Below are 15,126 nucleotides of genomic sequence, written 5' to 3' on the forward strand. Positions count from 1 at the left end.
CAATAATTATAGATTAATGACAAAGAATTTACATTTAATGAATATACTACATTGATTCTCCTTTCTAGCTAGGTTAAAAAAACATAATAAACCATACTTTTCATTTATGAGTTACAATATTGTTGATTTATGATTTTCTCGTAGAACCCTGTGTTTGATGTAAATTGAAACTAATGATGTAATTCAAATATTTTTTTAAGTTATTATAGAGGAAAAGCTATTATTTCTAAATTGTTTTGTATTATGAAATTTAGAGTATATTTGGAGAATTTACAGAGAATGGAATAAAATGATTAATATTAATGAAAAAAATTGAAAGACAAGGAATACAATGAAAAAAAAATGTCACTCTCTTGTTTAGTTATTTAATGAATAAAAATAAAGAACACTTAACAAAGGCAATTACATTCCCTCATTGTCCCTCTAACTTCGAAGGACAAAATATTGGAGTTGTGCATCATAAAGGGGGTCTTGAAACCACTCCATTTGTTACTTAAAAAAAAAAAAAAATCCCTAACAAATCGAGGAGTATTATTAAGTTATACTCTCAATCCTAATTATAAATTTTATTTATATTTAGTGATTTTAATTTATTAAATATGTGAATTATTAATTACATATCAAATTTGATGTATAATCCCTTCTATCAAATTTGACATATCATTCTTTCTGTCTTCAATGGCCATACTTATTTTCATTTAAAAGTAAACTAGAAAAGTGTTCCTACAGTTGTGCTTGACCAGTGGTAGTACATTCTCAATCTCAAAAAGAAAGCATCAATAATTTATTGTACTCGACCAAAAATATCGAGATTTGATTTATACGACCAAAACCCAAAAAGGATTAATACTGCAACATGCAAGCAACATCACCCAGAAAAACACACACACAACCACAAACACAAAAACACAAACATAAACACAAACACAAACACAAACATAAACAAAAGCTAATTTCTAAGGTCTAGTAGTTTTCGTTCTCTTGAGGAGGAAGCTCATTCAGGTCAAATTCAAAAGTCATTGCATTGCGAGAATCATCATTTTTCTCTTTAAGCGATGACTCCACTTCATTTTTGCTTGTTGTTGAAGGTCGTTCTTCATGGCTATTTGGGGGATAAGGCTCAACTTCAATTTTCTGGACAGCAAAAGGCTTTTCTTCAATAATGTTCTCAGCATGATCATGAGGCCCCTCTTCAATTTTCCCAAACACAAAAGGCTTCACATCGATATTCTGTGCAACAAAAGGCTCCACTTTTGTTTCTTGTTTAACATGATTAGGAGAGTTGTCTATTCCTTCCATTCGTTGGTTTTGATCAAATCCCAAGAGTTGTCGAATACGGAAGCCCTCGTTCCTTTCCACTTTAGGGTGAGTGTCTTCACCTTCTTCTAACACATGACAACACACAATCATCTTCCTCATCATAAATAATAATAATAATAAAAAAAAGCATTCTACATTTTCTTAATCAACAAATTGAAAAAATAAAATTACTCTCTATTAAATCCCGACCAGCAAAAATATAGGGGTGAGAGCAATTTTATAAGCAGTCTTACTCTTCGTATTTGCGAAAAGATGATTTCTTGTATAATGTCTATTGTATTGTAGGAAATAAAATTATCTCCTACACACATAAAAGTGTGTGTAACACTGTAACTTATATTCTTTTTCTTTCTCTTCTCTTGACGTGATGTCACATGAGCCCCACATATTTTTATATGTGTAGGAGGTAATTTTATCTACTACAACAACGTGAGAAACATCAAACTCATAAACAAAGGCAAGCAAAAGTGGTTTAAGATCAAGAAAGTATATTATATGCATGCATTGGGTTTTTACCTTGAGGAACCATTTGGTTATTAAGTCGTGGTTGTAACGGTGGGAGTTCAATATAGATAGAGTCACACAACACAAATTCTCTAGATGCCTTACGCTTGTGACCAACCTCAGCGATGGGTACAGTTTCACCATCTCCAGAAGACCCTTCCCCTTGAATGGTAGTAGTAGCAGCATTTCTCATGGTATCTTGTGTTGAACTTGGGCTAATGGTATCAGTACTCTGTGACTCAGAAATATGAAGGTGTTGGAAAAAGGAGGGGAGAGACTTATTTGTGGAGGAATCTCCTGCAGAGTTTTGCATGGTTAGTAAACTCAAAAGGGACCTTAAACTCAGAAAATATCAAAATGACAAGGAACCCAACAAATTAATATATCATATTTTATACTGAGAGGGTATAGTTACTAGCCAGCTAGGTTTTTCACATGAGATAGAGTTATTGCTGACAAATGTTTAGGAAGTAAGGATTATATGAACGAAAGGGCGCGATACTCCACTTTTTTTTTTTCCTTTTATTTAAGGTGACAAAATATGGAAGTTGCTGCTAAATATAATTAAATGAATTTGCATATATATATATATATATATATTCAATTCGATTCTTGAAGGATTGAGACTTTAAAACATTATAATGACATTTAAGAAAATACCATATATTTGTATAATGTAATATTTATTCTACTTTTCCTCAATGAGAAACTAAATTATCTCTACCTTTAAAAGGATAGATCAGTCCGTATTCAATGCATATGTAGTTAATATTATCTATATATTCTCCTTGCTAGTTTAGAAAAATATATATAGCATATCTTTAATTAATGACCTAGTTCAGGAATGTTCCTTTTTCATATATTTTTAACCATTTCTATGTGTATTATGTATTTTGAAATTATTGATATGATGAATAAATAATTTCTAAGATATTTTCTGATATGGATAAAATATAGTAGGCCCATCAAAAGGTTAAAGCTCAAACACAATAGACCCGTAAAGGGTTAAGGGCCCAAACAATGCGCAATATCTATATCGCACATAAGAAATTAGAGGCGCCATTCGTCTTTACCATAACTTCATAGTAAAGGAAGTGATCAAATAGGTAAAAAGCCACCGCGCTATAGAACCAATACACAAGGGACAGCCCCAACTTGCCACTATATTCTATCAAGATAGCCTGATATAATGGGATAGGGCCAGAGCAATACCAGCTGAACCTGCAGCCCATCTACAACCAATCAGAATATACACTGCTTATCAAAGGCGGTATCTGATTTACTATATAAGCAAATGGTACAAATCCAGGTAGGATAATCTAATTCAAAAAGAATACCACATAAGCCTGACTTTGATACTGATTTTTTTTTTTTTTTTGTAATAACTTTGATACTGATTTGAGTGTCGGAGTGTGTCATTGCAGGTACCTCACAGTCTGGATCATCACGCCAAAGGAGAATCATACCCATCATATCATCAACAACTATCAACCCAGAAAACAGACAACCTAACTTAAAATCTCCTTACATCAATCGTGTGTGATTAGGCCCGGTACATATTGGCCAACCCATATTACGTTGGACTGATCATCCTCCAATTCCAAAAAAAAAAAAAAAAAAGATATCTCTATGAAAAGAACATTTTCCAATTCAATTGGATATTAAATTACGTGATGTTACGTTTCTTTCAAATTGTTTTGTATTATATTTAATTGAAAAATTTAAATTAAAAAAAAAAATTGTATCTTATTCACCTTACCCATTCAAATTTTAGTTCAAGCTCCACCATTCCTCATAATTGATAATCACAAGGTCGCTAAGGCCACCGCAATGGCTCATGGAAAATATACTTGAATTATATATAACTAAAATTATTTTAAGATCATGTAACACAATTTTATTTTATTATTTTTTGAATTAAAAATTTTCGTTTAATTCGTATGGCTTCTATGGACATAGATTACTTTAGCCATTTTCAACTTCTATTATTTATTATTATAAGAAAAATGGCTGAAACTTGTGAAAGTTTAAATTTGACTTAATATGTCAATGAATAATTGCATTTAAAGTACATTATTTTGTTTAACAATTTAAACTATTTTCTTAATATTAATCTAATAAATTGTATTTGATTACATTATTGCTCATGCCACTTGTTGCATTTTATATGATCTGAATACAATATTATAAGATATTAATGTTTCTTATATTGTAAGAGATAATTTTATCTCCTATACACAAATAAAAGTATATGAGATCCATATTTTCTTTTTCTTTCTCTTTTCTTCACATGGCCTCATATGGACACTACGCACTATTATGTATGAGTAAAAGATAATTTTATATCCTATAACATAAGAAACACTAATCTCATATTATAATAGTATATAAAAATACCAACTCCCCATCCCCAAAATAAAATAGCATGTAAAAAAGCACCCGTAGGCTTTTGTTAAGTTGGCTTTTTTGTCACCTTTAACATTTATGGTTTTACCAAATGATTGTAACTCAATTGCTAGCAAAGATGTTGAGTAAGTGAAAAAGAAAGAATCTCAGTTCGATCCTCACATACCACCTTTAGAAGAGAGATTTAAATATCTTCATCCTAACTCGTCCTGTACTTCGAATTAGTCCCATAATCGATTCAAAGAGTCAAAGCTTGTAAGGATACAGAGAAAAATCAACTCGCCTCAAAGAAATAATTAGAATTGGGTTAACTGCACACACAAAATCATGGTTTTGACTTTTTGAGTAATGGTGAACGTATTTTTCTGTGAATTAAATCATCTAGCTTAATTATAAACGAGTCACCTAACCAACTATTTTGGGGTATTTCAGTTTAACGAGTGGTCTCAAGTTTAGGTTTTGAATGTACAGCTATTTTAAAAACTTGGTAGGAAATGCATTAGTCAAGTAATCAATAAGCCAGTGCAGGAATTTCAAAAAAAATAAAAAAACCCATTAACATTAATCTTCAATCAAAACCGATTGAGACTAAACCGAAAATATCGCCAGCTATCTTTCGTTTTCAGTTTTAACATCTGATTGAAGAATTTCAGACTTCATCAGTATTCACAGGACGGAAAGAATGTACAACTATAAATAATCAACGGGTTCCATAGAAGAAAATATATGTAGACATTTTTCTTCTAGGAAATTATAGCGAATTTCCCAATCCAATAACATCAAGTATGGCTACTTTGCAAGTTGTAGATTAAAGACCGCCGAGCATCTACTTGAAAGAGGAGCTCGTGTGAATGTTTTTCTTTTTCCTTAAAAAGGATTTGCAGATGAATATTTTCATCTTAAATTCATCTTCCAATATAAATCCCTTCTCTTTTAAAATGTAACTATGACGCCAATCCTTGCAAACGGGCAAGTTAAAATTACACGTATATGGTACAAAAGGCCCTTGTACTCTTGTAGTTGAATGCATGATTAATAATTGGAGTATTGGATGTACTACTAAATTCTAGATATCATGTAAAAAAAATTCAACATATTTGTTTAAACATAATTCCCATGACGAAAATCGAAGCTAAATCGATAAATATCTCCCACCAGATTCTAGCGTTTGGGATTAGTTGCTAGTCTCGTCCCTTCCCACCTGCCAAATCAGTAATTATGGAGTTATTAAAGTATTAATGTGTATAACCAAAAAAATATATTAACACATTAATAGCATTAAAATAATTCAGTTGAAGATTTTGAGCTCTAGCGCCATGTGCCTAGAACTAGTTTTCATACAGGTACATGAGAAGAAGAAAAAAACACGAAAGGGTAGAAGGGTTAATCACACTATCACAGGTTCAGTCCAGCATATAACCTACACCACCATGTCAATTTTGAGTCCTGACCATTATAATTTGGACATTTTTTATTTTATTTAAATACCCAACAAGGCGCTTGTTGAACACATTTGAGTTCGAAGTGACCAAACTCAACAGTCCACAGAAGGACCTTCACCAAAGGAAATCAGCCAACATTACCTGCTACTGTCCAGTGTTCCCCAAAAGCCGCTCAACTGCTGCGTGAACATTCCCTGATGTGGCAACAAGAGCCCTTATGTTCTCTTGCGTGTCAAAGAATCCCATCTCTTGAAGCTGGGAAAGTTGGGTGGCATACAATTGCTCTGGCGGCTCTGAGAAGCCAACGAAGTCAGAGAGAGCAGTATAAATCTATTCAGAAAAGTAGAAGAAAACACCAATGCAGTATACAATCTATTTAGAAAATTGCAAAACAACAATGCTAACCATTTGATCTGTTCGGAACAGCTAGGCTACCAGCTCCAAGTCCACCAAACATGCTTGATAACATCTCCAACCCCATGTTGTTCAAAGATCCTACCAATAAAAACATTCAATGGCAGTTACCAAATATGCTTATAATTCGTGCTAGCAATCAATTTGCAATTGAATCATCCATCAGCCACATTCAAATTTAAAACTTATTTTATTGCTATAGATGGATGGGGCCCTTCAAAATGTAACAGTAGCACATTTATAAATGGGTCATCGGATTTGGTTGGGAGCAGCTTGAATTTGGTTAGAAAGGATTTTAGGCAATTTCCTTCCTAAAAGGCCACGTCTTTTAAACACTCAGACTCAGCTCGATGACTTATCATCCATCTAATGTCTGAGCAAAGGTCTCGGAGACCTCATAATAGACAAATTTTCATTTAAGTTTGATAGGGAAAAAAAAAACCTGCTACTCCAGATTTCATCATACAGATGCAGAGAACAAGAAGAGGAAATCCAATCACATTATTAAACGTTCCAGTAATCCAAAAATTATAATTCATACTAACTCAAGTACGGGTTGGTGGTGATCTAAAGAGATGGTCGAGCAATCTAAAATTCTGAATTGCCATCGCGAAACCACAGCAAGAAAATATTCCAAACAGACTAACAGAGCATATTTTCTATGAACAGAAACCAAAAAAAAATACAGGGTTGTCTTCATACCAGTGCCTCCACCTGTTTGACCTGGTTCCCTGCAAAAGCATACAACATTAATAGAATGTCAAGCCAGCAACAGATACTAAACATCACAATAAAATTCAAAATGGGCATCAAAATTCAAACCTTAACTACTTATTTAATCACCAGGAAAAATTCAAATTCAAGGGGCCTTGTGTTGTAAGCAGATTTATTTGTTTTTTTTTTTTTTTGGCATAGCAAGTTTAGGGTGAGGAGAGGAGTTCCAGAACGCAAATCATCAACCTCAATGAGAATTTACCATGGGATTCAAATGGAGGACCCAAGTCATACAAGTGTCATGAGAAAACGTCAATCTGGTGAGCCAACCGCTATTGGCTTTGTTATATGCAGATTTTGCTAGATGCCAATAATTTAAGAATTAATGATCATTTAGTAAGAAGAATATCCAATTCCCAAACACACAAGGTCCTGGCACAACATGATATTTTCTTCTGTACAAAAAAAGTTGAGGGAGAGGAGATTGTGCCTCATTCCAAGGTCGGGGCATGCCCACAAGCCTCAGCTGGGGCTTATAGTGGAAGAAAACTTCAAAAATTTTTAAAAGATTCTAAATAATTCTGACGTGGTGAATCACAATGGCTCACATTTATTTGGGTTTTAAAATGACACTTTAATGTGCTATATTTATTTCTCAATTTTCTTGAAAACATAAACGGTTGTATATCTGGCTTGGATCATAGACAGACAAAGAAATTTCCCTCTTTCAAGGATTCTTATTAGACAGAAAATCTTATTTTTCAAGCATAGCATCGGATAATTTTGATCAGCAGAAGTAAGCAAGCCACGACAATAAATATCTTTGGAAAAGCTATAAAATAAAAGAAGGATAAGAAGATGCAAGAAAGCTCATCCAACTAAATGTGGGAAGTCAGAATTGTCTAGGTCCAAGAGCTCAGTTGCAACAGATAAACTAGGGTAAAGCAAATAATTGCATTATTAAGCTACAGGATTGAGACATTGGTACATAACAGTCAAATCAAGTCGGCAAGAATTAATGCAAATTTTTGTAATTTGCATCTTTTCATGGAGTAAAAAACAAATGGCATATGAAAATGAGAATGCCAAGATTGCTCCATTACTTACTGTGTTGATTGTTGCTGACCAAGCTGAGACAGAAGAGCTTGCTGGAAAGACAAGAGTTGCTGCCAATGAGAATAGAACATGCAGTTATGAGAAAATTAAATAAAACAAATGTAAAATTGTATAGGCAAACAAAACAATAAAAACTCTTTATCATAATTAGATCACGTTTGATAAAATCCAATTTTCTAATGCAAAAAAAGCATCAAGGTTTAACCACATAATGTCAAAGTCAAATTTTCCCCAAATGCTTAGCTAGGAGGTAATTGTCCAATCATTTGACCTACGTAGCCCTCAGACCAATTAGATCTGATACTCATTATTTCTTCAATACTAAGACCTCTTAGAATTTATCACAGAAGAAACAAAACGCAAAGTTGCAAACAACTGTAGGAACATTCAAAATCACCATTCTACATAATGTATATAAGTGTATTACTAGTAGCTTCAGTACTGGACCTCATACTAATATGAGTAAAGACATGTACCCAACCCTATGGTTGAGAAAAAATATTAAGCCAAATTCATCAACAGATGCGTAACTCTAAATCTGCCTACCTGCAGTGTCTCAGGTGAGGAAAACAAGCGAAGGAACTCTGGGTTTTGCATCACTTCTCTCAGAGAATTTAAATCAGGCATACCACGCTGCTCAGCATTGACACCAAGAATCTAAAACCAAATAATGTGTTAGAGAGATCAGTCCAAAACATGCAGTACTCAAAGCAAAGTAAGTAAATACCTGATTCATAGTCTGTGGATTGGAAAGGATACTTTGCATCATTTGTGAAATAGCTGGATTTTGCATTAACTGGGTCAATAAAGCAGCATCCGGCATACCACCCATCATACCTTCAAGATCTGGCAGACCAAGCCCTCCTAAACCAGTTGGTGTCTGCTGTCGAGCATCCCCACCAGTAGTTGACCTTCTGGTGTTACCTTCGGCACCTCCAGCTGCAATATTAACATAAATTAAACCAGTACTAGTCACAATCCACTCAAAAATGTAGCTATTAGCTTTAGAACAGACCAAAAACTTAAAATAAGGAAAACAATTTAAAACATTTGACAAAAAAGTGACATTCAGTCACTGGATTATGAGAAGAAAATTATGGGATGAGAACTTACTTCCAGTAGCGGACCAAGGATTAGGAAGCGGGTTAGTATTTGGTATAGGGGAAGTTGTTTCAGAACCAGTAGTCGAGGGATTAGTTGATTGGTTCCTGATTTGGCCACCTTGAGTTCCCAAAATTGCTGCACTATCATTTCCTGTATTTCCAGCCATTGTAGTGGCATTTAAAAATGGTTCTTGAACATTTTCATACATGCGCCTCAGCATGTTGAATCCCTCGGGAGAAGATTCAATGTTGCTCATTGCTCTGTCTGTATTCCTCATCATTTCGCGCATGATCTCAGGGTTCCTTGTAGCTTCAAGTGTCTGGCGAAGAGTGCTGGGATCATTTAGTATGTGTGCCAGCTCAGGGTTTCTATCCATAAGCTCTTGCATCTGTGGGTTATTCATTATAAGATTCCGCACTATCTCAGGATTATTTATTAAATTCTGCATAGCAGGTGTGTTCATTATTTCTCTCACTATATTAGGATTTGACAAAAATGGTTGCTGCATTTGTTCAAGATCTGGAAAGCCCGCTCCAAATAAGCCATTGAGACCACTGTTCCCCGTCCCATTGATCCCTGGTCCAGGGAACAGTGAAGCTCCAAATCCAGGCCCTCCTAAACCTCCACCCTCATTAGCACCAACACCTCTCGTATTGGTTGTTGTGGTATTGGCACCAGTAGTATTAGTTCCACCAGTTGTATTGGAAGGCGCAAAGCCACGAACCAAATGTACAGTGTGATCTGACTCCAAACCTATAAATATGAATAGAAAAGTTTGTTATGTTCACTCATTCAGGAAATACTCTCTGAAACACCAGAGTTTTCATGTGGATAAATCTTGGCTGCATCAAAAATGACTTTCCATGTTACATTTTCACTCAAGAGGAAAACAACACAAACTTTTTTGGCTGCCTAATCCATGCTATCTTCGTAGAAAAAAACTCCACAGATTGCCAGGCAAGTTAATCCTACATTATTGATAATAAAAGCCTAATAAATGCAAACAAGGGGATTATTTCACGCTCTAAAAGAACTCTAAGTGAGATAAATAAATATTGATTGAACAGCATGCAAGTGATAAAATCATAGCATGTAAAAAAATCAGCAAAAAAAAAGACACATAATACATCCGTTTTTTTCAACTATTACATAAGAAAAATGAACAGTGCCAGCAAAACAGGAATCGAAAAACGCTAAATCGCCTCTGCAAACAAATCAGGGTTAACAGTACGCAAAAATATATCAATAATAGCAAGATCGGATGTATACCGTAGCTTTGGAGGGTTTGATCCTCCTTGAGGATCCGACCCTTGTAAATCAGACGCTGTTGATCGGCGGGGATGTCGCAGTTCCGAGCGACAGCATCCTTGAAGGATCCGACGGTGGATTCGAGGCTAATCAGAACGGAAAACTTAGAACCATTGGAGCAGCGAATGTTGATGTTGACCTCGGCGGCTTTAGGCTCCGTCGCACCCTCAGCTGCAGCGTCACCTCCCATGGCGTCCTCGTCCCAAGTAGGGGAGGCGAATCAGATTTCCACTCCCGAATTGAATGCGCAGATCGAATCGAAGAAGAAAAGGGATCAAAACCCTAACCCTAAAACGATTTAAGGAAGGAAACAAAATCGGAAGCGTGCGAATTTGGGCGAAAGTGGTAACTGGGAATTTGAGGATGATAGAGAGATGGTGGCCAAAAAAAAATTAAGAAAGAAAATAGCCGACTGTTATGCTTATGCAATCAAAAATATAAAATAAAAAAGATATAAAGAGAGAGAAAAGGGACCAGCGGACCCTACACTTCATAACCCTCCTAAGCCGGGAAAGAATTGATGTTGGTCTGTTTTAGGAAACTTAGATCCACGTGCTCAACCTGCGCGTGTCTAAAGATGGCAATCGACCATTTTCCCTGCACAACGGGTGCGAAGCGGGAGAACAAGATCAAAATCGGCACGCTCTTTTTAGAGCGCGTGAGGTTTTTTTTTATTGGGTTTAGTATTTAAGATAACAATTTATTTTCTATACACATAAAAAAATATAAAATCCATATGAGAAAAAATTGAGAAAAAAATATATAGGCTTTATATATTTTTATACTATATAGAAGATTAATTTATCTTCTATAATACGAGTAAAAAAAAACCTTTATTAGTATGGGGCGATGTGAATAAATATAAGAGATTGGTGGAAAAATAATTGTATATGTTCTAAACTCATTTTATAAAGCCATGGTTTCATAAATGGCAAACTAAAGAGATAAGAGACAGATCTCTTATCTAAGCCTAATGAATAAGCGATAAAAATATTTATCTTTTTTCCTCGACAATCTCATTCCTATTAGATTTTACACATGCAGGTAATTTTAGGGAAAAGTGTTTGTCCTTTTAAATGACACAATTTACATTCTTTCACTCTCACAAAGAGGTAAGACCTACACCTTTATTTTTTTTTTGTCCATACTCTTTCCTCCTTTATCTATCTTTTTTTGTCACTTAAAATGACATAACTTTACATTCTTTAAAACGATACATATCTTACCCTTCTTATTATAAATAAAACGTCAAGTTTTCAAGGTATATACTTTGAATTTTATATCCTCTTAGTTATCACTACCCATATACCGCACGCCTTGGCTGTACGCGATTATTATTACTATATTAATTATACACAGTGATTTATCATTTTTCACAAAGTCTCTTCAGTAGACTTACACGACCATATTGATCCAAATCCAACATATGAATATTAATCTCGGTTAGACATTCTCAATCCATCTTGATGGATCAGTATCTTTAAAAAAAAAAAAATTGAATGAAAAATGGTTGTTTGTAGGGTCATTGATGAGTCACCTAATCAAATCATCTTGTAATACGGTCAGAAAGTTATGTAGAAATTTTGTGTTTATGTTAAAGGAGTAAAATATCCTATTAGAATTAGAATTATTTTAAGAAAACACGAAGAAGCTAATTGGTTAACCTACTAATTGGAATTAGTAGGCTAGAAATTAAATTAAAGGTTATAATAATATATGTTAGTAATTTGAGTGCAACTTATAAAATTAGTTACTATAATACAATTAGATGGCCATATGTTTTTATTTAATAAGTGAATGATTATTATTTTTATTAGGGAAATGTTATCGTGCCAGAGAGTCTTTTTCCAAACGTTGACCGGAAATGTTGTGTTGATTATAATATTATTTTGCTTTACAGTTTTTTTTATTAATTTCTATTAGTATTAATAGATTACTATATAAATAGTATTTGTACTACAAATAGTAGTAGAAAATATTTTTAAATTTCCATTCCAATTTTCAGGGGCTTGATTTTTTGATGTTGCATAAGAATTGAATTCTCATGTTGTAACTTAACTAGGGGTGGACTCCATATTTATTGGAAAAAAAAAAGCTTTACACGCAAATCGATGAAAAATGTTTTCCCTTAATTTAGAGCAAACTTTTGGTACCACAGTTATAAGTATAAATTCCATTCAAATTTTGTCATTTGGATTATTTTTTTATTTTTTTATCTCACTTTTACGTTCTCTCTCCATTTTTAATTAGTGTTCCCCACTAAAAAAAGGTACCACGGTTGTACCTTAGAAATTTCCCTTAATTTAATACATAAAAACATTGTTCATTGTGAACGACTCTGACTACATGTGCTTTTAGGAGTGGAGCTCATTAACATTACCCTTTTAATAAAGCTTAGCAACTTATTAAATTGATTCATAAACTATTAAAGGAAAAAACAAGTATCATGTTATAGGAAAATTTTCTTGTCATGTTATAGAGACAATAAGTGTGAGATCCACCATGTTTAAAAAAGAAAGAAAAAAAAAGTACAACACAAATATTGATATATGTATAGGAAACTTTGTATTTGTCATGCAACATGACAAATGCAAAACCCACTATTAAATTATTGGAAATTTTCAAAAGTATAAATATTTTGTAATTGTATCTAAGTCACTGACGCCGTGTAGCTAGAGGTCTAAACAGATTAGGCTAGATGACTTAAATAAGTCAAGCCTGGATAAAAAAACATTGCATCTGGTCTGGCCTGTTAGCCTATGTAGGTCCTAAATTACAAATCTGATTTGACCTATATTTAAGAAATAAAAGCTTTTACTTAAGCCTGTTTAATCTTATTAAACATTCAACAATTAAAAAAATAACTAAAATAATATTATTTTATTATTCAAAATTATTAAAATAATAATTTTATTTATTTTATTTAAAATAAAAAATATGATATAAGCATACCTGTAGACTTATAGGTCCAACATGTATAAAAAAATCTATAGCCTATTTTCTAAATAGGTTTATTTAAAAGACTAGGCATGTTCTACTTTACTATTTGTAATAGGTCCAAACTTGGCCTAATATAAGCTAAGCCGTAGGGCTTTTTCACCCTTTTGCCCCTTATTAATTAATTAATAACCATTTTGCCCCTGATTCGAAACTATCTACCAATCTGCCCCTCTTTAATCGACTACCTTGCATTTTTAATCGACTAAACGGTTGTTAGGAGATTTAATCGACTAAATCTCTCTACTTAATCGATTAAAATCATACTGACTTATTTTTTTTTTTGTAAAATATGAAGATTTAGTCGACTAAATAAGGAGATTTAGTCGACTAAATCTCCCAGCAGCCATTTTTTGTCTGTTTTGGTCATTTAGTCGATTAAAAATGCAAGGTAGTCGACTAAAGAGGGACAGATTGATAAATAGTTTCGAATCAGGGGCAAAATGGTTATTAATTAATTAATAAGGGGTAAAAAGGTGAAAAAACCTAAGCCATAGGCCCCTGTAGGCCAGTTTAACCCATTTACACCCCTACCTGTAGCCTTGTAAAAAATAGGCGTGTCAATGTAAATATTTTGAGCTAATTATAATTTTATATACTAAAGAAAAAATTATCTATCCCTATTATTAAATATGACTATCTATTTGAGAACGAGTTATTCACTATGTAATTTTTTTTTATATATATTACTATGTAAAATTTTAATTTGTACGAAAAGAATTAAGTGAAAGTTATATAAATTAATATCATTGGTTAAATACATGTGATAGAATGTAAATAAATTACTTTCAAATTATTCACCTATGCATTGTTATTATGCTTTCTTGTTTTTTTAACTAACTTTGTAACAAATTTTTTCATACCAAACGTTACATTGCTCATTTTCTTACTGTATTCTTAATCAAAAACTTACATGAGTTACTTTCATTTTTTTTTAAAAATAAAATTCAAAATTCTCATAATTATATTTTTTAAATGTATATACATTTTAACCATAGTTTAATTTTAAAAAATATATAAAATACACAAAACGCTCACTAACTGATATACAGAAGTAAATGAAAGTTATTAACTTTTAATATAACTTGATTAGCGATTGATATCGAATATATAAATTATTCTTCACTTAAGAATATAATGCATGAGATAATCATGATTTGTTTTCATAATAAAATATTTATCATTCTTTGTGAAACCATTCTACTCACTCAAAGAAAAAAAATATCAAACACATTTTTTTTTTCATTCAAAATAAATTATACTTTTAAATTTGAGCAAGGTTATAGTTATAACTTTTTTTTACAACCTCTTGCAACCATATCTTATCACCGTTGATTTCTGCTAATCAACGGTTATCATTTTAGCAAATTAAACTTATTAATTAATTATTAATTCACAATAAATGATAACCGTTGATTGACGAAAATCAACGGTAATAAGATATGATTGTAAGAGGTTATAAAAAAAAAAAAGATGTAAGTATAATCTTCCTCTTTAAATTTAACGTGTGTTCTAGAGCAATCGCTGTACATGTCTTGAACCGATGAATAAGGTTATTTTTTGAAACCTATCTCAGACCCTATATAATGGTCCACACTCTACTTCCCTTTCACATGTATCTCAATATCTCATATTCTGGACCCTTAGGGGGCGTTTGGTAGAGGAGAAATTTTTTTTTGTCTGAGAATCTCGATTTTCAAAAATATAATTTTTACATTCAGTCTACAATAATATCTGAAAATTTAAAATTTAGAAAAAATTAATTTTCCGAAAATTCGACCAAAAGCCACGTACCAAACGG

The 15,126-nt window shown here is 32.8% G+C and overlaps 1 protein-coding gene across 2 annotated transcripts; it reads right to left on the reverse strand.

Annotated features, from left to right (window-relative positions):
• Nucleotides 1-5,027: 5,027 nt before the first annotated feature.
• LOC133291748 (ubiquitin domain-containing protein DSK2a-like) lies at nucleotides 5,028-10,735 on the reverse strand. Of its 2 annotated transcripts, none has more exons than XM_061490059.1 (9): nucleotides 10,290-10,735; nucleotides 9,030-9,773; nucleotides 8,644-8,855; nucleotides 8,463-8,549; nucleotides 7,908-7,966; nucleotides 6,789-6,817; nucleotides 6,078-6,167; nucleotides 5,814-5,965; nucleotides 5,028-5,431 (listed from the first exon to the last, which is right to left on the reverse strand). In XM_061490059.1, exons 1-8 carry the CDS (start codon nucleotides 10,516-10,518, stop codon nucleotides 5,817-5,819), a joined length of 1,599 nt encoding a protein of 532 aa, XP_061346043.1. In that variant the 5' UTR covers nucleotides 10,519-10,735; the 3' UTR covers nucleotides 5,028-5,431; nucleotides 5,814-5,816. The 2 variants fall into 2 exon arrangements, with proteins under 2 accessions (XP_061346043.1, XP_061346041.1); XM_061490057.1 differs by having other exon boundaries at nucleotides 5,038-5,431; nucleotides 8,463-8,573.
• Nucleotides 10,736-15,126: the final 4,391 nt, after the last annotated feature.

Source organism: Gastrolobium bilobum, unplaced genomic scaffold (genome assembly GCF_033153095.1).
Source record: "Gastrolobium bilobum isolate Gb01-03AN ecotype WA unplaced genomic scaffold, APGP_CSIRO_Gbil_v1 utg1885, whole genome shotgun sequence".
NCBI lineage: Eukaryota > Viridiplantae > Streptophyta > Magnoliopsida > Fabales > Fabaceae > Gastrolobium > Gastrolobium bilobum.